We start from the raw sequence: 26466 nt of genomic DNA, 5'->3' as shown, positions 1-26466 counted from the left end.
TTCAGGCACAATTCCTGCATCCTGGTTCAAAAACAATTGCAATTGCTTCGCCGCTGTGGATTTTGGTGTATTTTATGCGATATACACAATTACAATAATCAATGCCTGTATCCGTAAGCAAGAGCCTTGGTACAAATACAACGCGACCCCAAACCGGGTGCCAAGATAAACCTGGAAAACTACATTAACACAACGGCCCTGCGTGTTTCAATTCAGTTGCAGTAATACTAGGTAACAGGCAAGTGTTCCTTTTGTTAATTATGAGTTAAGATATACAGTTTGGCCCATCAAGTTTGTACCTGGCGCTCGTTACAAATATTAAGTTTGTGTTGGAACGATCAGCAGAAGAATAAATCGGGGAGGGGGGGGGTCCCTAATTGTTCCACTTTAGAGAACTCTACTGACAAACACACTGAAACAACGCTTTTCTATTTTTCTTTTTAGCGTTATGTAAAATATTTTGGACTCAACATGGTGTTGAAAAAGGTAAATCCCGTTCTGTTTGAGGGGGAGGGGGCTCGCGCGCTTTCCGCAGCCAGGGTTTGTCTTCCCGGGAATGAAAAAATAAACCCGGTCTGACCTGAAATTACCCATCATCCACCAGAGTGTGTTCATGCGACTCCCAGGGAACAGGCATCCCCGGCACTGCCTACAAAATGCAGTGTCAACTGTAGTATTCGCCTTGTAACGCCTTAAAAACAAACGGTAAGCATGCCTTTCCTCTGCATACCTCATTTTGTGGTCCTCAGGTCCCTTCTGCTGCACGTTTCAGTTCCTGCGGCGGCTAAGGTGGCACAGTTCAGGATGTAATACTGCCTGGAGCCTGCCTGCAGCCTGTCGTTGTGCCGGGCGCCATGTTTGCTTGGTTGTGTTGTTGCTTTGCCGATTTTTACCAAACGGCGAGATTACTAGAAGATGAAAAAAAAAAAAAAAGTTAAACTGACAGCGCCTCTCACTGCAGTAGTTATCAGTAATTAAATTGACCCGTTTTATAACGTATACGGTTTCGTTATTTAAGGTGGAGGGAAAGCACCCTGCCTTTGTGTTTGGGAGGTAAAAAGGGCTGAGCGTTGACTTTGTTACAACCCGAATTGAACGGAATGTGGGGTAGCGTTTGGGGTTGTGCGTGTTGTAACCCTCTTCATGCGGGTGAAAACATTCACATCTGTTGTCTGTGAGAACTGGTGGAGCACCTTAGCCTTATTGATGGTAGCGTCATCTCCTTGTTTACAACCTGGGTTGTACGTGTACCCCTGTAGTAGTTTGACTGTGTTTGAATACCGGAAGCTTGTGTGGATGTTGCAACAGAAATTTATGCAAAACCTCGCCAGAGAAGCGTGTCTGTCTTAAAATGTATTTATTTTGCACACAATCTGTGACGTAGAGAGAAGCAATGAAAGTTAATTGCGGGAATTGCAACATTGTTGTTATGTAACCCTCAGACAAAAAGAAAACGGTGTCATCATAATGTACAAGTGGTATAATTTTGATCATATTTGTGGCCATGCATTAATTTGTTGCGGCCGAAAATGGTTTGGTTTTCCTACAGTATAACGTTTTTACTATATCTGTTGTTTTGCCCTCACCAGTTTCAAATTATTGGACGTCCGTCTGCTAAAGTAAACTGTTAGATAAAGAAATCTGAAACCTTTGGTCAAACTTAAAATGGTCATATAATTATTCATTCAAACAGCGTTCTCTACATCATACTAATAATCGCATACATACAATAAAGAACACAAATAGACCGGATACTAGTCATTACCATGAACACAAAATAGAATTGAATAGTTAGGGATGTTGGGCAAATTACATTTGAGCACCTGATGTGCATTTTAGAGGTTGAAAAATGATGTCGGTACAAGCAACTTAAAAATCGCCCTGTCTTTTTGTTATTTATGATGGAATCGCTGTTTATTTTTGTATCATGTTGGTTGTTTTTTTTCAGTATCACAATGGCTGGACTTTTTATGGAATGTGAGGAGGAAGAGCTGGAACCTTGGCAGAAACGAATTCCAGAAGTCACAGAGGATGATGATGATGATGACGATGAGCCCATTTTTGTTGGCGAGATCACCTGTTCAAAACCGCCAACTAATACATTTCAAATTCAAAGTATGATTTTTTTTTTTTAACTCAATAAGACCAGTGTAGGTTTCTTTAAGCTGACTATGCAGAAACACATGTAATTGTGTGTTGTGGTACTGCAGTAGAGCTAGCCACGGTTTAAAAAAATCTGTTATACATGTTAGGATATAGCCAGGATTATTTGAAAAATGCGAAAGCTTTGTCACGTATTGGAATAGTCGTAGAGAATGTTTGTAATATATTTATATACTTTACATTCATTAGCACCAAAACTTGTAAACTGCATTTAACCACGAGCATGATAAATAATATGCAAATACTTATTTTTAAACAGATAACTTCCCTAGATCCAAGTATTCTTCACCACAACGATTAGCAGTACAGAATGGAACCCTTAACAGAACTACAGCAAACCCTGGTATGAGCTGCTGCTTGTTATTTTAAATGTTGCAAGGTATTACAAATCGATTTCTTCTGCTTTTAACTGTTGTGCTTGATTTAGGTTCCAGTTCTAACTGTAAAGCTACAAGCCAACACTACACATCTCCTGCAAACCCCAGTATCATGACGACCTCTGCAGTTTATCAGCCAGTTTCAAGACTAATGGCTGCATCAGCGACGTTGCAGTCTACACCGAGATCGTCGCCAGCTTCACTGTGTGTGCAGCCTATGTCCAAAGACATGATTAATCCTATCGTACCTCAGGCTGTAGTCAGACCCTCATCAGTGCAACCAGTTTCCAGATCTCTCCTCATTCCAATTACTACGCAGCCAGCATCCAGACCTGTGCCCATTCCAGCTACAGCACAGCAGATGCAGCAGACTTTTACTGCAGTAACTGCACAGCCAATAATAATAAACAATCAGGTAGTCTATACTTCTGTTCTGTTGAATTACACATTTACAAAGTTGATATGCTCAGTACAAAAGCCGTTGCACTGTTCCAACTACACAAAGAAAGCATGGTGTTAGAAAATTATAGTTAGGGTGTCTGGTTTTTCGGGTGAAACTTTTTTCCAAATTTGGGTGAATGTTTTTCAAAAAATCTGATAGAATTATTTAATGAAAAAAAGGTGGATTTTTAATATATAATCAGGAAAGAATAAATATTCGGGTAGAAATCGGGTTTTATTTAGTAAGCAGTAAACTAATCCTTAAGCACAAAGTTGTCGTCAACAGTTTATATCCCCAACGTATGTATGTATTTCCACACATCAGAGATATGCAAACTTTTGACGACATTTATCTCTCTTCCCTCTTTCTCTCGCACTGTTTTACAAAGAGAAATGATCGACTGTTCCATCTAAATGCTCTCGGCTTAAACACACTCCAATAAAACAAATAACTAGGAAGAAAAGTGTACAACAAAAGCAAAAACCTTAACGCTATATTGCTGTAATTTTGAAAAATCTAAAAAATATATATATTTTACACTAAGCCACATTTTTCTAATAGGTGAATCAGCTTACCGTCATTGGCGGCAGTTCTGCTTTGTTGCATTTGAATCACATTCATATGTGTGTATTCGGGGAATGCAGAAAAAAGCATTTGGTGGAGAAATCGGGTAAAGCCCGAAAATCAGACTCCCTAATTACAATTATCATGACAGGCAGAAAATCTAAAACATTTTTTTAAATGTTTGTATATTTGAATCTAGGGCTATATAATGACCTCACCACAGATGACAAATAATTCAGGTTTGATACTGGGTATCAGACCAGACACAGGAATAACATCGTATACAAGTGGACCATCTATTTCTGTACCTCAAGGTCAGTTTTTTTTAATTTAAATATGTCACACTTGTATTTAAAAAAATGTATTATTCACAGTTGCAATTAGTTGCATAGTTAGTACATTTGAATTGTGTGTATTGGATATTTATTACATAAATTGTGCTGTATCTGGATTATGTAAGCTGCTGATTGTTATGCACTTTTAAATAGGTAATTTATGACTATCAAATATTCAATAGGAGATTATTGTTATAGTTTAGTGTAGAAGCAATATGGAGATTTATTACAGTTGTCATCGATGTCTGCCTGGGGACTGTCAATGGAAATGAGCCTACTGGCTAAATTGAAAATGCAATGCATCTTGTGTCATGCAAGTGACATTTACGTTCTAATTGTATGTGTCCCCGATAAATAAATACAACAAATAAAATGTTTAGTTTGTCAAGTGAAGGATGTCACTGTAGTTGTCTACTAAACATCTTTAAAATAATGAAAAAAAAAAAGTTTTTGTGGGAGTAGCCTGCAAAATACTGCAGTAACTAGTTTGTTAAATGTGCTTTATTAATTGACTCTGATGCATATTTATTAATTGACTCTAATGCATATCTTGGGTTAAAAACATAGGAAAATTATTGAAAGACATAACATGAAAAGAGTAACGTCTTACATTCTTTGTATGTTTAGTTTTATATTTGGTTGTTTCTGTTGCAGGAGTTTCGCCACAATTGTGCAGATCTGTTCAGCAGTTTTCTCAAGTGCGCCAACTTATGCCTACAAGAGTAATATCAAACGCTGGCAACAGACCTCTTCAAGTACAACTTGCTTCCCCTGTTCAGAATAATATTGTCAGGCTCACAAGTGGACAGAATTCAGCACAAACAAGCTCTTCAAGACTTCAGTCAACTCAGCTGAGCACAACCAATGTACAGTCAATGCAAATTAGTTCAACAAAACCACAGTCTCTACCAATAAGCTCTCCAAAACAACAGTCAGCACCCCAAATTGTGAACAAAATAGGTATGCAGATCGACATTATATAATGTATATATAATCACACACACACACTGCTGTGCAAAAGTCTGAGACTTGTTGCATTATGAGCATCTACAATTTACTCAAAGCCTCCACTAGTGGATTCTACTATTATAACAAACTTGACTTGCATAAAGAAAAAAACATTGAGTGAAATGGCTCGCATCACTTGATTTTTCAAGGTGTGGTATCCAAAGTATAATCAACAAGTAACAAGACGCATCATCTGTAATTGACAAACCCAGGACTGGAACGTCCAAAAGGCTGCCTAACAAGGATGAACAAAATTTGAAGATAATATCTTTTAAGGAATAGAAAGAAGACGTATTGAATTGACAACAGAACTGGTAGAAGGCAGGCACAGGTAGTTGTCCATCAGTTAACAGTCCAAAGCACCTTTAACCATTGTTCCATTGTCCAGTTATGTTGTGCATATTTTAGCCATTTATTCTTGTTCCCCTTTCTTAAGAGGTATTCTTACTGCAACACGTCCTTTAAGTCTTGATTTCAAGAGTGACCTTTCTACTGTTGATTTGATGGACAACGACACCTGTGCCTTCTGCCATTTCTGTTGTCAATTCAGTGACACTTGCACAGCAGTGTGTGTGTGTGTGTGTGTATATATATATATATGTGTGTGTGTATATATATATATATATATATATATATATATATATATATATATATATATATATATATATATATATATATATATATATAATATATATAGATCTATATATGTTTTAATGTTGTTTTTTTTTTTTTTTTTTTTCTTACTTAATCTTGATTTTGATACGATATTGACATTTAAATATTTGTTTAAAGTAAGTGCCTGAAACTTATATATATATATAAAAATTGTTTTTGCAGTTCGAAGAGGTTTGCCACCAGGTCTTGGTTTGGCTAAGCGTCCTGCTGTGTCTGAGATTAACAATACCACTCCTAAAAAGTCCAAACTTGAGCCTGGTACCCCCGTTTCCTCTCTTTCAGTAAATTCCACTGGACAAGACCTCAATTTAAAAGGTATTGCTTTATGAACAGTGTTTGCATTGCAATTGGTTCCGTTTGTCAGCCTGCTGGAGTACTGCATCACCTTGCCAGTTAGTAGCAGGCAGTCACTTGATGGAAGGACATGCGTATTTCAGCCGTTTGTTTTATAGGTTTTAATTTTACTTTAAGGGCAGTTTACTTATGCACATTGTTTTAATGCAATAAGGGTTAAGAGCTTTTGGCAGGTCAGGATTATAAAACTACACTTGTCGTTCCCCCAATCTTGATTTCAGAACTACCCTCAATTAAGTATAACATTTAAATTAACTTCTTCTCTAGCATATAGTTTTAAGGGCCTGTAAAAAACAGTGAATTAAAAAAACAACTTAAGGTATTTTAGCCACCTTTGTTCAGGTGTGGTGCTTATTTTGTCCTAGTGGTCTTAGGTTGTTTGACATGAGCAGATCTGAATGGCTTACATTATTCAAGTGAATTGCATCATAAATTAATTATTGCTGTAGCTAATTGTAGTAGACTGAGTTTGTTGCCATTTGGTCTGCTTTGTGGTTCACAGATTATTGACATGCAGAATACATTGTGTTTATAGAGTACAGTTAGAGGCTACTAAGTGGTGTTTTGTTCATATTGAGGCCTTTTATTCCATTATTTAAAAAAAGTGCACAAAATTACCCTGAAAATAAAGTGCTTGATGATGATTTCTATGTTACAAAGTAGGAGAAAAAGAATAATGTATTCTTTGTTGCTTTTTTCAGGTTCAGTGATAAACTCATCTGTCTATGTTACAAATGGAGTACAAATCCTTAATGCTTGTCCAAAATGTAAGATCCATTTCCACGTTATGGGTCCTCTCAAGAATCATATGAAGGTAAGTAATGCGTTTTAAACTGCTCTCTGAAAGTGTTGCAAGTTGCAGTAATTACAGCTAAGGTTTGTGCTGGATGTTGAATGTTACAGAACACCTTCACAGATTTGTAATTGCTGTTTTCTGGTCTAAGTTTAGAATAATAGTCTTTTTTTGAAAATGTGTTTCTGTAGACATAGCTGGCTGTATTTTGTAACAGTTGCAGCTTTAGTTTTCTAAGTTATACTGCATTGAGTAAGCATGGGGATGGAATTGCACTGTGCTAAGAATATGGACAAGATTGAAGACTGCAGGCTACCATACTTGTCTGAACCGCAGTCGAAAGTAAGGGGTAACAGAAAGGTTTCAGAGGCACTGTGATACGATCACTTCACAAGCAGACGTACTACACCGTACACCTAATGGGTACAGTGCATTGCAGCAGGTCTTGTATAGAAAGTGTTTTTGTTTTGTGTTGTTTTTCTTGAAACTTGTCAAGCTGTTTCGAAAGTGTGGTTGTGGAATTTCTTTTCTTTTCATTTCAGTTCTGTTGTCCCGATCTGTTTAATAACTTCTTCCCCACAACCTCTAAACAAGACACGCCAACCACGCCTGTGAAGCGTGCTGAGGCTGGGGCTGAGGAAGGAAAGCTTGTCATGCTGGTCAGTGAGTTTTATTATGGAAAATACGAAGGAGACCTCCAACAGGAACAGAAGACGAGTACTACCTTCAAGTGCTGCAGTTGCTTGAAACTTCTCAAAAACAATATAAGGTATCTTCCAGGGAGAAACTTAGTCACATTTGTTTTTGTTCATCATTAAAATAGTTGCATACATTTTAACCGCAGTGCACAACCATTCACTATAAGGTCTCAAATGTGCAGTTTTGAAAGAAACATATATTGTAGCAAATTTTTATGTTACATAAAATGACCTCCTGGTATTACACATATTTAATCTAAGACACTTCTGGAGTAAAATGACAAAGGAAAAGCAGTAACAGGCTTCTTGGCAGGCATGGCTAGAAAATTGAGAACTTCCTTTTGCCTTAGTTCAGCACCAAATTTTAAAATGAAAATACCTGTGTCTATTAAATGTGTTTCTTTCAAAATTGCATATTTGAGACCTGCAGTGAATGGTGCTGAATTTATAAAAGGTGCCATTTGCTTCTGTAATTTAATTTTATTTTCTCCAAAATTAAATACTGCTCGGTATTAATGAACGTATGTCCTTTTTTAAAAATAGGTCATGGCTTGTTTTTCTGAAGTATGCCAAACTGAATTGCAAAGTTTCTGATTCTTGTTGAGGAGCTTCTTGTAAAAGTATATTAACTTGTTGATGCAAGATAGTGTAAAATGCAAGATAAATGTAAATGTAAATTGGGTCAGCAGTGATGTTGGTTAAACAGCAATTTCCGGTGTTTTAACAAGTTATTAAACAGCATGTAATGCACGTTTAACACATGGGAATACATTATTCTCTTAGAAAACGAAGCAATTCAAGTAGCAATGGTTTTAAAAGTCTGCTGACATACTCCATAGAGAGTGATTAGGAGAGAGAGAGAGAGAGAATTATACAACCTTCATTAGTTTCCTCATACAGATTGATGACGTTATCAGTAGACTTCAGTGAAATTCCCTTTAGGGACCAACAATGAATAATAGTTGGTAGTTTACACAGTGTAAAAACTGTTCTTTTGATTAAACAACTTTACTCTCAAATGCAGCAAAAAGCTTCTGCAAGCCATTTTAATAGGTAGGCCCGTTTGTATTGTAGTCGCTGTTTGGCAGGTAAGGTCACAGTTCTTTCGTATAAGAATTTCTTTTAGGGGAGCTGAAGTAGCAGAATGTAAAGCTGAAGAATGGGCCATGCCAAGTCGGGGCACAGTCTGCAAGTTAAAACAGCAGACTTCTACCAATGGAGGAAGCGCACATCATTAGGCAAAACAAAAGGTTCTTGTAATTGCTGGTATTATAATGGCTATTAAACACACTTAGAAAGTGAGATACAAGCAGAAGCATTGGTAATTTATCTTGTAAGCACTGGAAACTAATGCACACTGTCGAGGTATGAAAAGGGAAGGCACTTATGACTGGTGTGTGCTATTTAACAAACTGTAAGAACCCTGTGTGTTTTTACAAAGCCTTGGAAAATAAACTAGCTTTTTAAAGAGAAATGACATGAAATACATTTGAATCGCAGACTGCAAGATTGAAAGAATTTAATCTTGTCCTTCATTAAATCAATGTCAGCACTTCCGTTAACATATGCAGCAGGGCTCTACGTTTAGATTATTAACTAGTGGACCCTTGGGCCACTGAGCTTGTGTTTTTACTGGCCCAGATGCAATTTTATCTGGCCCAATATAGTTATGTATTTTTTTCATGATGGTTTTGTGTATGGTAACCAAGAGCCCATGTCTCAAAAGAAAGTGGCTAAACGAAGCCTTTCAATATATGTTACCTCAGCCATTACCCATGTATATAGCAGGTGCTAAGAGAAGTACGGTAATCCAAACTTGGGTAACATTGAAATTAGAAAGGTACTTTAACATTATAATGAATATAAAGACATACTAGATGTTAAGCACAACAACACAGTAACTATAAGAAAATGCAAGATACTTAGAAAGGGGTTATTCTTTTAACTCTGGACTGCAGTTCAGTGTAAACTATCTACTGTTGACTTTCTGTGAATGGGTGGAGTAATGTCAACATTTGCACTGACCATTGAAAGTACAACCAGGTGTCCTTGTTTTGAATTATTTACAGGTTATTGAATAAACAAAATAACTTGACTTCGATTCATCTGATGTCAGCACTTAATGGCTAGTTGTAATTAGTAATGTTAAACTATTGTAATGTTGGAATGTATTTTCTATTTGGCAAAGTTACAATATTTACACTAAGATTATGTTAAATATTATTTGTTAATTAAACAGATGTAGAATATTTAGGTTGCTATATGATAGGTGTTATTTTATTCTGAATACACTACAGCAAAAATTATTTGGTGGTTTGCGCAGTATTATGCTACTGTTGCTTTAATTGGAAGAGATATGTGCTGTGACATTGATGCTTATTAAGTTCCATGTATTTTAATTCAATAAACAAAAGAAAAAAATTGTGCCTAAGGAAATACGGTACAGAGCGATGAAATCTCGTCTTGGACATTGTTTGAACACTTTGTGAACCCAGCTAAACTTTACCGGCTTCCACTGTTATACTGTCTTCTTGTGCACACGCATTTGCCATTTTATTCTTGGGAGCGTAAGGGACCAGAGTTCGGGTAATTGAATACACAAAAAGGTTGCACCCTGTGTATTCAAATAGGAAACTATGTCCATCCCTAATCTTAATATAAAACACTAATTAAACAATATTCATAATACAAAATAATAACAATCCTTCTTAGAGCGTTGTCGCTTGTGTAGCCTCTCCCAAGTCAGCGCCAATCTTGCTGAGTGATACCAGCGAGTCCTGGAAAGCTTGTGAATGGCATTTTTGACCTGAACACATCGGATCCCAAATCAAATAGTTTGACAATTCGATTGCGTATCTGGGTATCCATCGGGACATCTTACTGTGAGACTGGGTATGATATAAACTAAATGTTGAATTCACAACAAATAAAGCTGCTGTCTTATCTGCAAGTCTGGGAAACTGATGCCAAACAAGGCAAAATGTTACTTTTTTTCTCTTGAACCCTCTACTCTAAATGTTCGTCTTCATTTTTTGCATAATTACATTCTTTATGATTTATTGATTTGAGCGCTTTTCCTTTTGGCTTATTGGTTGCTTAGTTGCAGAAAACCCGATTTGTAAAAGATTTGCCGCGGGAACAAGTACCAACACAGCACTTGAGTATGTAGACTCAGATTCTGACTGTACAACAAACATGATGCCCAATGGGATTAGTTAGTAGTTATATTTTTAGAAAATGGTTTGTAAATTAATTTTCAGATTTTGACACACTGGCCCGTTTTCCTGGATTCATGAAATGAAAGCCGATATGCACTATATGTATTATACTAGTTAAATGTAACCAGCCCAGTTGGGCCGCTAGAGCTTCATAACTACTGGCCAAACTGCACTCTCTACCGGCCCCGGGCCATGGTTAATGTCAAACCCTGATCCACGCATTTCGCACATTTGGACTTATATGTGTTTGTGATTGCATATTATGTGCAGGTGCATGCGAGCTGAATGCAAAACTTAAAACAGTGAATTAAAAGGTAGTTCTCTTTACAGGATATACGGGTGTGTGTATTTTTAGTGCTTTAACATTTCCATAAACGAGTGCACATCACATCTGTGACTGGGTTCACGATGTCTTGTTTGACATTTTGAAGCCAGGGTTTTTATGCACCTGCATGTCTGCCTTTCACAGGTTTATGAACCACATGAAACATCATTTGGAGCTTGAGAAGCAGAGCAATGAGAGCTGGGAAAACCACACCACCTGCCAGCACTGCTATCGCCAGTTCTCCACGCCCTTCCAGCTCCAGTGCCACATTGAAAGTGCCCACAGCTCATACCAGTCAACTAGTATGTGTTTCTCTTTAGTTTTTTTGTTGTTTGTTTTCAGCAGTTTTGTTTTGTGGGTAGTATAATCGATCTCTAACCTTTTTAAAACATTTAACTGACAAAGGCATTAGCCAAAAACATGTCTACTACCGTTATTTGTTTTATGTATACATTGCTATGGATTCAAATAAATTTTCCTTGTGTGTGATCAAAAGTTCAAATGTATTGTGTTTTTTTTCTTTCAGCCAGTTGTAAAATCTGTGAATTGGCCTTTGAATCTGAGCAAGTGCTACTGCAACACATGAAGGACAATCATAAGCCTGGTGAAATGCCCTATCTTTGCCAGGTAAATTGTGTATATGTATATATATTTATTTTAATATTCTTTGAACATTAACTTATTCAGTATTGGAGTGACCATTCAAAAATGCTTATTTTTCCAATAGGTTTGTAGCTACAGGTCGTCTGTGTTTTCAGATGTGGAAAATCACTTCCGAGTAACTCATGAGAATACAAAACATCTGCTCTGCCCATTCTGCCTCAAAGTGATTAAATGTGCAACACCATATATGCTGCATTACATGAGACACCAGGTAAGTAGTAGCAAAAGAAGCATGTTCATTAATGCAGTGACATTCTTCCCAAACTGTCGTGTAATTAACAGTACGTAAATACTCTGCCAATTCAGTGCTGTGAACAGAGTGGCTTGTAGTCTGTGTCCGTTGTGTGAACAGTAGAGTCAGTACTTCACATCGTTTTGCTGTGAAGTAAATAGGACAGCCTTTGATTATTTTCTGCTCGTAGGAAGTATTGAACACCTTCATCTGTCATTGTTGTAAGGAATTTGATTCAGTGGTCCTTAGCGCAACAATTTGAACGGAGTCAGCATAAGCACTAGCCAACTGGTGAATTGCCTGTTCAGTTATATTGTGAACATGGATTGATTAGTGTTCCATTGAACACCTTGCTGCAGTACACAATGGATTGGCAAATTTGCAACGAAATATTTTTGTGGTGTTTTGCAGTTGGCTTACAAGGCAAATTGTTTGTTTGTTTATGAAAAATCTGAAAAGTAATATTTCTTGGTCAATTGGATAATAAACAAAGCTTGTGAATGTCATTTTGTAGAATGTATTTTTTGAAGTGCACACCCATGTTTTACATTTAAAAACTAATTGGGTTCTTGTAAATAGTAAAGTCCCTATAAATACATATTTTAAAAAAATGAATAAACTAATAATAAATTGCTGTGCAAAGCATCTTATTTGCGTTCCTATCTTGCACAAAAATATGAATCCTAGTTGTATGTTTGAGGGCACCAGGTCATTCAGTGGTGCAGCTAGTAGTCTTTTGTACAGTTTTTACACAAGGATTGCTTTTCACTTTTAGTTGCAGCCTTACTTAGTTTTTTATCAGTACATCCAAATAATTAATTAGTAATAAATGGCAATTGCTTAGCTGTCTCCTGATTGCAGAACATATTAAAACGTTTATTGTGCACAAAGAGGATATTGTTCAAATATAAAAATAAAGTCAACTACAACAACTACTACCACTGTTTAGTTTCTACCTCAGCATTTGGTTAGATTTATCATTTTTAAATGAAACTTAGTGGTTTTAATGTTTACAAGTGAGCTCTCAATAAAAATGAACAAAGCCATTGCACTAATTGAAAGATCAGTATGCTCAACATAAAAAAAGGTCACGCAACCTACAGTAGAAGTAGCTCTTATTTTTTTTTTTTTCTTATTTTTTTATTAGAAAAAAGGAGTTCACCGTTGTACCAAATGCAGGCTCCAGTTTTTGACCTGTAAGGAAAAATTGGACCACAAGACCCAGCATCACCGAACATTCAGAAAACCAAAGTCATTAGAAGGGCTGCCTCCTGGGACCAAGGTTGGATCTGTTAGTCTCTTTAACTGAAGGAGTGATTTCAGACATGTCATTGTACTAGTCCTGTGTTTTAGTGTATGTATATATGTGTGTGTGTCTATATATATATATATACACATATATGTGTGTGTGTGTGTGTGTGTGTATATATATATATAATCTCAAATAGTAATAATTACTTTAGAACTATCTTTTCTAGCACAGTAAGAAAGAAGAAAAGTTTAAGGCAAGGCTCCAAAGTTTATCAAGCTAGCTAGTTTCCTTTATGCAAAAAAAAAAAAGACATTTTATGATCCTTGTTTCATAAAGTGTGGTTTTTATGAGGCAATTTCAATATATATATATTTTTTTTTAGGTTACTATTCGTGCTTCTTTAGCATCTCCAGGTGGCTCACCGTCGTCTCCGAATGCAAGCAGTAGATCTATTGTCAGCATCATTCCCAACAGCCCCACCGCAAAACAGTCAGCCAAAGCACCATCCAATCAAGGGAAGTCCAGATCTACAAACCAGCAGAAGAAGCAAGAAAAGCTAAGCAATTCAAGGCTGCTTGAGCGTTCCTTAAAGAAATTAAGGTGAACATTTCAAAATATGCTTGACTCTATATTTTATATTGTTTTGATGTTTTTTTTGTTTTTTGTTTTTTTTTTTAAATCCCCTGGAGTAGCCTAGTTCTCATGCAAGGCATACCTCCATTTGAACTATCTTGAGCTCATCTAACTGTGATGAAACTGGGCTTAGCCTGTATTGGATACTATTGGGAACAGACTTAGCCAATTTCAGGGAGCCTGTGCTGTAGATTCAGATTTCATTGTAAGTGTTACTGTTCTTGGCTAGGGATATGTATATCTAATTAAAACATGTGTGTACATAATGGCAGTGGTTCACACTTCAGTATTTCAGAAACAAGTATTTTTATTAATTTTTAAAACAGTGTTCACTTTGGAATCCAGAAGTGCATGGAATGTTCCACTGACATTGAAGACTGTGCTGCTCACTACCTGACACTTTATACCTGTGGCGTATGTAGGTACAAGACCAGCTGCAATAAGTCCTATGCAAAGCACATGATCAGGTATTGTGCCGCTTTATATTGCTGTTTTCATTTAAAGTAGCGATTCGTTTAGCATTCAGTTCTTGCTTCTGATTAACAATGGAAATACGCTTTTCTGTTTTTATAGGTGATATGTGTGTTCCTTTTCCTTTGGTTGTTTACTAAAGTATGCTAGTTTGGTTAGACACCATTTTCAATAAGAGAAGTAGTGTGTTTATATATATATATATATATATATATATATATATATATATATATATATAATATATATTCACACATGTCCGCTTGTCCTTTTAAGATTTCACAGTGCATTCTCCAGAGAGAAGTTCCGGAAACGTAAGAAGCATTCAGATAAACTAAGGTATGCATCTTCTTTTAAAGAATCCAATAATTTATATGTTTTTTCATGTTACCAGAGTATTATCTATGGTTTAAAAACAAAACAAAAAAAATAACATCTACTATAAGTTAAACGTGCTATTTTTAATGCATTATCTATTTATAAATGGCTCTGGAAAATTAATGTTAAGAGACGATAACTTGGGTTATAAGTGTCCTCCAATTTAAGTACAATATTTCGCTTTTAAGTATGGTGGTGTTTGTGTTGAAGAGTAATTCTCTGTTTCAGGGGTATTACACTAGTTTGTCTCAACTGTGATTTTCTAACTGATGCATCTGGTGCCAACGACATGAGCAAACATTTGATTGACAGACCAAACCACACCTGTCAAGTAATCGTTGAGAGTGGTAGGTGCATTTTGCCTTTTACTGTAACTAAAAGGTGTTTAAATGTACTTACTTTATTTTAACTTGAGTGGTAAAGGGTTGCAAAATGAAAATATTCCTCACTTTGAATGTGACGGTAATTGTTTTTGAAAATAACACTTTTTAAAAAACATTTTCAGATACTCCAAAATTGTGCAGTGCCGAACCAAGAAAAAACGAGTAAGTATTTGCTTTCTGAAGCAATTCGTATCAGCATTTAATGAAGTTTGTATTAACTGAAGTCAAAGTAGATTTTATGCTGACATGTTTCAGTAAGGGTGGCTGTCTGGGGCTGGTCATTGTAATATGTTATACAAAGTAGTGGTTGCTAATGTGAATTAACTAAATACTACAATGAAAATCAACTTGAATCTTTGTATTTTTTTATACAACTTAAATTGTATTTTTAGCAAATAACATGAAATTTGGATTGGTAACACTTTTAACCATGTGTAGTACAATAAGTACAACAATGACCGTAGACTTGGTAGTTATAATAATAATATTCAATGTATATTGAGGACTGAGTTGATAATTTGCTTGCTGCCTTGCACAATTTCATTGTGCATGTTAAAGTGCAGGTGCCCTGTTTTTCTTTTCTGATAAATGATACATAATTTGTTAATATGTAAAGATCAAAAGATCAATGAAACAGAGGCAAGCAACAGAATTGTGTTACTTCATCTTTCAGTGGTATTACTGCATATGATTAAATACTTTGGAGACGTCTAATTCCCCTGACAAAAGCATTGTTTGAAAGTATCATTTGTTGTGAACAGTTTTTTTAGTTTTCGCCAAATATTAATGTTAATTATGTGTTACAAGTTGCCAGTGAACAGTACTATAGAAGAAGTTGCTGGGATTTTTTTATATTCAGATTAATTATTACAATTAATCAGGCTGTGGGGAAGAGATAATGGGAAGTGATTATGCAGCTTTATCAGCAGGATCATCCTTTTGAATTAAATGGCAATCTCACAATAGATATCGTCCTAATGCTGTAGCCCATATCTGAAGAAAAAATGTAAAACCTTTGTTTTGATAACGTTTGCATCTCTTTAACGCCATTGGCCTCCCTAGATTCCAGCAAAGCAAGAATCGATGCATCTGTTTCTTATGCTAAGTGTTCTTGTAGGAGCAGGGATTAAGGCTCATTGAGGTCATGAATCATTTACTCCATGATTAATAACACTTCAAGTCAGATGTGGAAGGATCATGTGCGGTACTTTAGCAGATAAAAATTGGCTTTAGTGCAGCATCAACAAAGATAGTTACCTGCAACTTCTAAACAAAAAGCCTTTGAAAGGTTACATTTGTATTAAAACTGATGACTTTACCAGGTTTAATGGAAGGCCTGGACTGTGCTGTCTTAGCAGTAGGCCGTTGTTCTATAAACCCAGTACATTAATCATGAACATGCCTTGATAAGCTGCTTAACAGGTTTTTTTTTTCTTTTTATGTGCAACTAATTGAGGTGATTTGGAAAATTTATTTTATTTTTCCAAGGGATCTATTGAAGTATTTATGAATTAATGTTTTTTGTTTTTTTAAGGCCAAAGGATAATGCCTATGAAACATCACAAAAAGGCAATTCTCAGGTAATTTCTTTGTTTTTATGTTTTTTGCTCACAATTTTAGTTTTTTTTAAAGTGGTCTTACAGAAGTATACATTTAAGACTCCTCCCCCTAGAGCAACAGTGCAGTTCCACAGCTATACACCAGGTTTGGAAAAGCGAAGAATATGATTGGATATTGTTTTTGTTTTTTAATAATTATAAATAATGCATACATCTACCTTGCAGAAGGATGCATCCCCAAACATACCTGATGAAGAAAGCTCCCCATTTATGGAAAGGTAATTTTGGAATTAGTGTCAGAATTAGCTGTTTGGAATTACATTTGCATAATTGTCATCTTTTATACCATTTACCCTATTTTTTTTCTTATCAGTAATCATTCTTTGGAGGAAGCTAAAAGAGACAAAGCTGCAGAAAGCCAAGAAGCTGTGCCAGAAGGGACTGATAGCAGCTATTCAGAAGTGACTTTGGAAAAGGAGGGTGACCTCCGTGAAGCTCCACAAGGAAGCGATGTAAAGTCAGAAACCCCCATGGACAGCAAAACAGAAAAAACGGTTTCCGATGACAACAATGGGCATATAGAGGAAAATGACAAAAGTCAGCCGTGTGAGAAACCAACACTTTGCAAAAGCCCTATAAACACTGAGAAAACCAAGGAGACAAGAGAGCCCCCTGAAAGCCCTTCAGCCAACGATGCTGAGATGGTGGACCTGAAAGAGGAACGTGAAGACAATGTTTCTGTTGAACAGTTTTTTAGGAAGCTGGATGAACTGGAATCCGTTAGTTCTGATGTAAGTGAGCAAGGCAGCATTCAGCTGGAGCCTCTGACCCCCTCCGAGGTACTTGAGCACGAGGCCACCGAGATCCTCCAGAAGGGAGGTGCGTCCTCAAAAAAGAAAGCAGCACCTGTTTGTGAAAATGGGGACGATGTCAGCAAGACTTGTAAGCATCTTGACAAATCAAAGGATAAACAAAATTATGTAGCAGAAGAAAAATCAGAAAGTTAAAATGTTTTTTTTTTCATTTGCATTATTACACCTTTTACATTTTTTTATATTTTGTAAATGTCGGAAAAGCTGTTAAATTATTCCACACTTTATATAATATAAAAAAAGCATGTGAACACATAATTTTAAGTTCTATGACATTCATATTTACGTTTTTAACATGCACCTGTATGTGGGTGTACTGCTGCCAGGCCCTTAAACTTTACTAAGTGAACTTTCAATGAAAGTGGGACCATAATGCCATCATGCAAAAACTCAAGAGCTAGTTACACATTCAGAATCTTTGCTAAATGCTCCTAAGTTTGTAGGGTTTCAGAAATCAAATTGCGCTGGACCTGTTAGAATGGGCTGTAAGGTAAAACCAAAGTACAGTTCTGCATAACTTATAACACGCTGAAGGAGATTCTTTTAATTGGCATGTTTTGCCGTATGGCAGCTACTTTTAGCAAACTATGTTACTGTAAGTGGCTTATTAGGCATGTAGCAAAGTTTAAACTAGAAGAGTTCTGCCATGCACTGGAAGTGAGGAGGAAGACTCTTCATATCCGTGGTGTTTTTGCTACACAGCTGCCTGTAGATTTTAGGAATGTAGATGATGATTTACAGTCAGTAGCTTGTTCTCATTTAAATTTGTTAAACTGTTCCAATTTAAAAGTAACCCATTTTTTATGTGCTTGGTATTTGTCTGATATGTTTTGCTCTTTAAGAATGTTCAGTCAATGAAATCAAGGCATGGTTGCTTTTATTGTGCTGTAAATAATAAAACTTTTAGAGAAAACAAATGAGAACACAGCAGAGTTCCTTCTTGCTGATCCTTGTTCTTAGAAGTCCCTTTAATTAGATAAGTTGATTTATTACCGAAGAGTCTTTTTTTTTTTTTTTTTTTTTTTTTTTTTTACCCTAGACCAGTGGTACTCAGTAATGGCCCAGGAGATCCATTCCAGTCCTGGTCTTTATTCCAAGCAAGTCCTACATTTAGTTAATTGGCTCTTGGTAGCTTCAGTTAACTACATCAGAACCTGCTTGGAGTAAAAACGTGCTGGACTGGATCTTGAGAGCCAGAGTTGAGTACCCCTGCCCTAGACCTTACACAGTACAATAGAAATTGGAAATGCTACTAAAACAAACCTGTATGTAGACAGGTGGGCACTTTTTTTTTCCCCCTTCTGGCACCGATAATCATTTCTTCAGGACAGCCCTAGTAAAATGTTTTGTTTCTCGTAGAAGCTATTGTTTCATGCCAAAGGGACCAAGATGTGATGTGAGTTCACTTGCCCCAAAGTGAAACAGAACCTGGTTGATTGTGGCAAATGATAAGATTTTGTCAAAATATTCAATGGTGTTAAAATGTAATTACCATGGCAGTTTCTTTTTTATATCCTATTTAGCATATGGACATGATTTAATTAACACTATAATGTTACTACCAGAGTACAGCTATATCTCCCTGTATAATTTAGATGAAACACATGTTTTAAAATCATACCTTTTTTAAGCTTGTTAATGTTTTTACTGGTCCCCCTTCAGTTGTGCCAAGGTCTTTTAAGAGGATGATCATATTCTTTGTGCAAACAAGATCTAAAAAAGTGGATTTTGACACCATGTTTAGAACACCTATGCATGGATGGTAAATTAATTTCATAGTCTTAACACCTGTAATTTTTTTCTATTATTGGCTTGGGATATTGCCTACTGACCTTATTCTAAATACTCTAAAAATATGCCTTGAAAGAAAGAAGCTTTAGTAAGTACTGATGAACAGCACTAACAAAACAGAACAAGGCTATGGCACATTAAACAAATTCAGACACATCCTTTAATAAAGGAAGTTCATTGCTTATCTGTGTTCTCATGCTGAACTGATTGATGTACAGATACTTTGCCAGAGTGAAAGGTCTAAAAAAAAAAAAAAAAAAAAAACACTTTAAAATGTTTCATCTTTGAGCAGACCCATCTAATTTCAGAATCTAGAAAACTAATTCATCAGATTATACCCCATGTTCTGTTTTTTGTCACGGTTTATTTACTATTCAGAGAGGTATTTTTGTAGCGGCTCAATGATTTAAATAATTTAAATACATTTACTTTTCGCTGTAGCCTGCTTTAATTCCATTCTCAATTAAAGAATTAGCTGTTTGTTTGCTGCTGTTACCACACGACTATAACAGTCCAATATAAAGCTTGGGTGAAATTAGTAGGTTTTGTAATGCATTTACGTTACAAACAAGCCAATAGCGTAGCATTATTTATTTTGCTACCGATGCCAGCTTTAATTAGATGGAGTAACTGTGCTTTATCTTTAGAGGCTTGGGTACAGTATATCACAGTACAAACTTGGGGGTGATTTTTCATGAAAGAGCTCCCTCAGGTGTTAGAAAGGGGAAACGCATATAAATTAAAGCATTGTATTTTTTTAAAAATGTATTTTTCAGATGTCTAGCTTTTATAAATAAGTACTGGAGCTTTGAAATTATCTAAGAGATCGTTATCATGGCAAACCCACGTTAACTGGTAGTGATTATCTGACAGTAATAGTAATCTTTGAAGTGCTCTAAACTGTTTTTCTAGCCACAGCCTTTAGATGCCATGAATTCTAGCAAATTGAAGGGCAAACCATAGAACAGCTTTATACTAAAGGAAATTGTATTCTAGTTTTTGGAAAGCTGATCATGTATGTTGCAGACAGGTGCAAAGGGGTATCCAGAATAGAATGCTTATTGATGTAATACAGGTGTTGCCGCTAGTGTAGGCTGTATAATCATAAATATCAAATGCAATTTTAAACAACCCAAGTGCTGGAATCCTCCATGTATCTGTTATTACTGATACGTGAACGAAGCATGGATGTCGGCATATTATGTCAGATCATTCTTGCATGCTTTGGAACATAATTGCTTTTAGTGCAGCGCTACCTCTTGTGTTTCTTGATTTGACACATGCATGCAGATTTATGAGAGGCACAGCCTGTCTGGGGAGATGTTTATCAGTGCCAGGCATTTCTGTAACCTGCAGCTTAAGGAAACTCATTAAATGACTGAATCTGGAAGTCTGAGGCTCAAACCAAGCACAATCCACAAAGGGAATAGAAGAAAATAAAACAGTTGACCCAGGGGATCTGAACACATTTTAAAGGTAAAGCATTCTGGAGCTTTGTAATCAGTGATGTGGGTTACCAAGCATAATGCCATGCTATTCACTATTCAGAATCAGCAAATAAGATTTCTAATTGCAATAACCCTCTTGATAATTGTGCTTCAGAAAGACGATTAGGCTTTAGCATTTGAATGAGCGAAGGACAGAATGCGTAATTAAGACATGACTGTTAATTAACAGTTTTTTATGTATAATGTGGTGTGGGTGTGTATATATATATATGTATATATATATGTATATATATATATATATATATATATATATATATATATATATATATATATATATGTGTGTGTGTGTGTGTGTGTGTGTGTATGTATGTGTGTGTATGTATGTATGTATGTGATGTGTTACATATATATGCATATATACATAGATACATATATATGTATGTCTATATATGTATATATATATATATATTATATATATATATATATATATATATATATATATCTATATCACACATACACATACACACACAGTACTGTGCAAAAGTTTTAGGCAGGTGTGAAAAAATGTTGTAAAGTAAGAATGCTTTCAAAAATAGACATGTTAATAGATTATATTTATCAATTAACTAAATGCAAAGTGAGTGAACAGAAGAAAAATCTAAATCAAATCAATATTTGGTGTGACCACCCTTTGCCTTCAAAACAGCATCAGTTCTTCTAGGTACACTTGCACAAAGTCAGGGATTTTGTAGGCATATAGTCAGGTGTATGATTAAACAATTATACCAAACAGGTGCTAATGATCATCAATTCAATATGTAGGTTGAAACACAATCATTAACTGAAACAGAAACAGCTGTGTAGGAGGAATAAAACTGGGTAAGGAACAACCAAACTCAGCTAACAAGGTGAGGTTGCTGAAGACAGTTTACTGTCAAAAGTCATACACCATGGCAAGACTGAGCACAGCAACAAGACACAAGGTAGTTACACTGCATCAGCAAGGTCTCTCCCAGGCAGAAATTTCAAGGCAGACAGGGGTTTCCAGATGTGCTGTCCAAGCTCTTTTGAAGAAGCACAAAGAAACGGGCAACGTTGAGGACTGTAGACGCAGTGGTCGGCCAAGGAAACTTACTGCAGCAGATGAAAGACACATCATGCTTACTTCCCTTCGCAATTGGAAGATGTCCAGCAATGCCATCAGCTCAGAATTGGCAGAAAACAGTGGGACCCTGGTACACCAATCTACTGGCCGGAGAAGTCTGGTCAGAAGTGGCCTTCATGGAAGACTTGCGTCCAAAAATCCATACCTCCGACGTGGAAACAAGGCCAGGCGACTCAACTATGCACAAAAACACCGGAAAATAGCAGCAGGTGCTCTGGACTGAGTCAAAATTTGAAATATTTGGCTGTAGCAGAAGGCAGTTTGTTTGCCGAAGGGTTGGAGAGCGATACACGAATGAGTGTCTGCAGGCAACAGTGAAGCATGGTGGAGGTTCCTTGCAAGATTGGGGCTGCATTTCTGAAAATGGAGTTGGGGATTTGGTCAGAATTAATGGTGAGAAGTACAGGCAGATACTTATCCATCATGCAATACCATCAGGGAGGCATCTGATTGGCCCCAAATTTATTCTGCAGCATGACAACGACCCCAAACATACAGCGAAAGTCATTAAGAACTATCTTCAGTGGAAAGAACAAGAAGGAGTCCTGGAAGTGATGGTATGGCCCCCACAGAGCCCTGATCTCAACATCATCGAGTCTGTCTGGGATTACATGAAGAGAGAGAAGCAACTGAGGCTGCCTAAATCCACAGAACAACTGTGGTTAGTTCTCCAAGATGTTTGGGCCAACCTACCTGCTGAGTTCCTTCAAAAACTGTGTGCAAGTGTACCTAGAAGAATTGATGCTGTTTTGAAGGCAAAGGGTGGTCACACCAAATATTGATTTGATGTAGATTTTTCTTCTGTTCACTCACTTTGCATTTTGTTAATTTGATAAATATAAACTATTAACATGTCTATTTTTGAAAGCATTCTTACTTTACAGCATTTTTTCACACCTGCCTAAAACTTTTGCACAGTACTGTGTGTGTGTGTGTGTGTATGTATATATGTGTATGTGTATATATATATATATATATATATATATATATATATATATATATATAATATATATATATATATATATATATATATATAAATGTGTGTGTACTTAAGCAAACTAGCAGTTAAACTAATGACAGTTTCATAATCAAAAGAACGCAAACAACTTGCACAAAACTATTTCTACACATAAACATATGCGGCTACAGTAGTAATAGCATTAACACAGTACTCCATGCCAAAATGTATACATGATAAGTTGTCTGGTCTTACTGTGTTATTGTTGGTAAAATATTTAAAGCTACAAGCTTACTGACCAAAAAACACCCATGTTTTATTATGTAAAAGTTAAACTGATGTGTAATATATTAAGCATTGAAATATGCTTTTTTAGGTGAACAAAATAAGCATGTTATTTAAAACTGGTCTGGTGAATCAAGGGGAGGCTATACTTAATAAAATACTCAAATAATACAGTATCCATACTGCCAGAAACATTTTTTATTTTACTCATTTAATTGTCATGACTGAATTCACTTTTGGAATTCAGAATTCAGAAGACCAACACAATGAATGCCAATGAGCCCTGGGTCCACTGACAGTCTACCAGGCCAGCAGCAATTCTCAGTAGTAATAAATGAAGAGGTTAAGTGTGCCATCTTGTGTTGGGGAGCCCCCTACTGGAAAACACTTAATCTCTTTAACATTGCTTCTCAAGAGTCCACAGATGAGTACACCTTGTAGGACAGAGGATTTTGTCTCCTGGTCTGTTCATTGAAATTCATTTCAATGCTAAAACACTAATCAGAATATTCCAAATTGCATTTTCCATGTAATTTTAGTTCCACTTTTAATGGGAACCTAGTAGTAATAACATTGATAACAATACATTATCACAGCCTTTTGATTCCAGTACTGTGGATTAGGGGCTAGGTGATGCTATTGCATTGAGGCAGCCAGGTGTACGTTTGGACAGCAGCATATGATGAGACTTCAAACCTGAATGTATTATAATCTGGGGGCCACAGTTACATTTTAAAAGTATCTAGCTAAATTAAGTAAAATGCTTCTGTAATTGTAGAATAAAATAGACCAGCAACACACAATAGCAAAATTGCCGAGGTACTTAGGTAATAATATAATATAACCTTTTTACATTTTACAAATGTTCTGGTTATGGCCACACATATTTAATTGGTCCAAAAAGTCCACATCAATCTTGTTTGTTTAGTTCTTTCTTCACTGGAGATGTTTTTTCGACAAGGATTGGGAGCATTACTGACACAGCCTCACCAGAAAGCTTCAGTAAAGCTGATTCACCAGATCTGAATCGAATCTGCCAGGAGACAAACATTGGTGATTTAGACATTAAAATTCTCTTATACACTGCATACATTCTCCTGGTCTTCTTTAATCTTTTTGGGGTTTTTTTTGAGGTTTTTTTCCCTGGGTTCAGATGTTCTTGTCACTGTGAAACAATGTATGTGCTCATTACAAAAGAAAAGCTATTTTATCGATCACATGTATCAAGAAGTCAAAAGAGACAAAGGAATTGGGCAAAGGAAAATAATATGGCAGCAGATGATGTACCAGGCATGCAGTAGACTGAGGAAAGCGTCTGACTGCAGGAATCCAAACATGATTTTAAAGACTAGGTAGCTTCAATAAAAATGTTTAACATGTCCCTTGCCTTTTTATAATGTTTGCAGCGTGATTATGGGTTCTGTTGACCAAATATTTTTCTCTTTGTTTAACTTTCTGGCAGCTTGCCTGAAAAGTCTAACTACCTGATAGACTGACTCCCTCCTTTTATTCAACTCATGTGACAAAGGGCTTTTCAGCACCAGTGATACCACCTGCTTACTCATTCTGGGTATGTAGGTGGGGCTGGCAGAGTGCAAAGGTCACATTGTCACATGGTTTGAATTGAGAGAGCAAGTCAATTTAGTGCAAGGCAGTTAGAATTCTCAAAGCCAGATAGACAGATGTAGATTTAAAAAAAAAAAGAAGAATATAACATAATAGGAATGTAGCATTCAACTGAATAGACTGAATACCTTGTTGCTTGTAGCGAGGTTAGATTAGTGTAGACATTTAAAATGGCTTCAGTGTGCTTCTGTTAGCTTCAGTTCAACCTCTAGACAGCTGGCCACAGTGTGTTTGTGTGTTTGATTCTCCTCTTCTGCACCTGCAAGTGTGAGTACAGACATAAACAAAAAAATTAATTAAATCTTATGCAGAGCAGGAAGGAGGAAAAAAAATCCACCCAGCTCAAGGGAGGAGTATGACAAGAGCTGAGCTGTAAACAAGCTTGAAAGGGATTTAATTCTTTTGACAAGTGCTAGTGGTGGTGTCTCACTTGAACACAGCACATGCAATCATCCTGGGTGAAGGGATCACATAGGAGCTTGAGAACATCCAGCACCTCTAAAAATAGCCAAATATATCAGGGAAAACATGCTCAAGGTTTTTAATTAACATAATTTTATCATTCCTCTCATTCATCTAAGAAATACTAAAGAAACTGAATAAATCCAACAACAAACGTTTCAACTGTTTTTTGTTCAATGACTTCAAGTAAAACATTTTTTCATCTGAACTGAGTTATTTGATGTACTTCTAAATTTTGCAGTATTGGGTGTTTTATGGTTATGGGTTTCTGTCGTCTCAGATTTGTATTCATTTTTTAAATGTATTTTAAATGATGTAGTCCCTGCTCTATCTAAGTCCCTATTTGCTCTTACTATTAAAGCATCTAAAACAAAGTCCACCAGTGAAATTTGTTTTCACTTGGCTGGCAACAGATCACCACTCACCTAACCCTCCCTCAACAATACACATCAAGAATGTCCTCTGATCACTCAAGCACTCCCAATGCCAAACTGTTTAATGAGAAATCAATCCCTTGTCTTGGGAGCGAAACTCTTTCAGACAGTCATGACTCCAAAAACACCTAGGGCACATTTGACATTTATAAAGATATCTCACCTAGAATTAAGAAAAACTAAAACAAAATAATCCTTATAAAAGCATGGGGGACCACAGTACAGTTTTGGTATTGAGGTATATAATGTTGCTTATGAATCAAAGACATGAAAAGGATTTCAAAACGAATGGCTGTTCCCATTAATTAATTACATATCATGAAAAGCATCAATTACGTAAAGCTCTTATAGCATCACGGTGTCCCGTTCCATCGTCACCGTTAAGTTTTTCTCTGGGGACAGAAGCTAAACAGACTAAACGTTTTATCTGCAGCAGCTGCCTGCAAAGATAAAAGGCAGGGCCTTGTATTTTATCTCTAAAGAGATTTCCTTAGATTGTATTAACGTATGAAAGGAAGCACAAGCAAATGCATTCAGACAAGCAATCATCAGACAAAAAAATTAGCTTTGAAACAATATTAGACAAATTTAAGCCTCGCTCCATTAATTTCAATTCCAAGTGGAATCGCGGGCCTCAGACTGGTAACCTGTGAGATTTGTCAAAGGATTGTGTCTCGCTCGCTCCCAGTTGGACGTTTGAATGTTGACAGCTGGTGAAATTCTCAAAGTGGAGCTTCAGTTCTGCATTGTCTTCATCTGAGACACCTGTAATGTGATTCATCTGCTTTCTGTACCGTTCCCAGAGCTCATTTAAATGTAATTTGTATTTCTCACTTTTCATTTTTTATTGCCAGCTTTACGTGTTCGCGCCATAAAAAAAAGAAACAAACAGCATCTTCCTGCCA

The 26466-nt window shown here is 36.3% G+C and overlaps 1 protein-coding gene across 1 annotated transcript; it reads left to right on the top strand.

Moving 5' to 3' along the window:
- The first annotated feature begins 499 nt into the window (after positions 1-499).
- On the top strand, positions 500-18386 carry LOC121294873 (zinc finger protein 280D-like). The gene is made up of 21 exons (XM_041219022.1): positions 500-705; positions 1949-2115; positions 2423-2506; positions 2591-2955; positions 3746-3860; positions 4536-4841; positions 5727-5879; positions 6620-6732; positions 7254-7480; positions 11097-11254; positions 11479-11579; positions 11680-11826; positions 12995-13129; positions 13482-13699; positions 14059-14199; positions 14477-14539; positions 14807-14925; positions 15084-15123; positions 16496-16541; positions 16746-16798; positions 16894-18386. The coding sequence occupies exons 2-21, from the start codon at positions 1956-1958 to the stop codon at positions 17525-17527; spliced, it is 3378 nt and encodes a 1125-aa protein (XP_041074956.1). The 5' UTR covers positions 500-705; positions 1949-1955; the 3' UTR covers positions 17528-18386.
- The last annotated feature ends 8080 nt before the right edge of the window (positions 18387-26466 follow it).

The sequence above is a fragment of the Polyodon spathula genome, chromosome 19 (assembly GCF_017654505.1).
Source record: "Polyodon spathula isolate WHYD16114869_AA chromosome 19, ASM1765450v1, whole genome shotgun sequence".
Classification (NCBI taxonomy): Eukaryota; Metazoa; Chordata; class Actinopteri; order Acipenseriformes; family Polyodontidae; genus Polyodon; species Polyodon spathula.
Note: the sequence above shows the minus strand (reverse complement) of the source record. Positions and strands in the feature narration are given on the sequence as shown.

What these genes read in the sequence shown, in the direction of transcription:
- LOC121294873 (XM_041219022.1), top strand. Translation starts at nt 1,956, where the DNA reads ATGGCTGGACTTTTTATGGAATGTGAGGAGGAAGAGCTGGAACCTTGG. An exon ending in CAATAATAATAAACAATCAG is followed by an intron (nt 2,956 to 3,745) that starts GTAGTCTATACT and finishes ATTTGAATCTAG; the next exon opens with GGCTATATAATGACCTCACC. An exon ending in AGCTCCCCATTTATGGAAAG is followed by an intron (nt 16,799 to 16,893) that starts GTAATTTTGGAA and finishes TTTTCTTATCAG; the next exon opens with TAATCATTCTTTGGAGGAAG.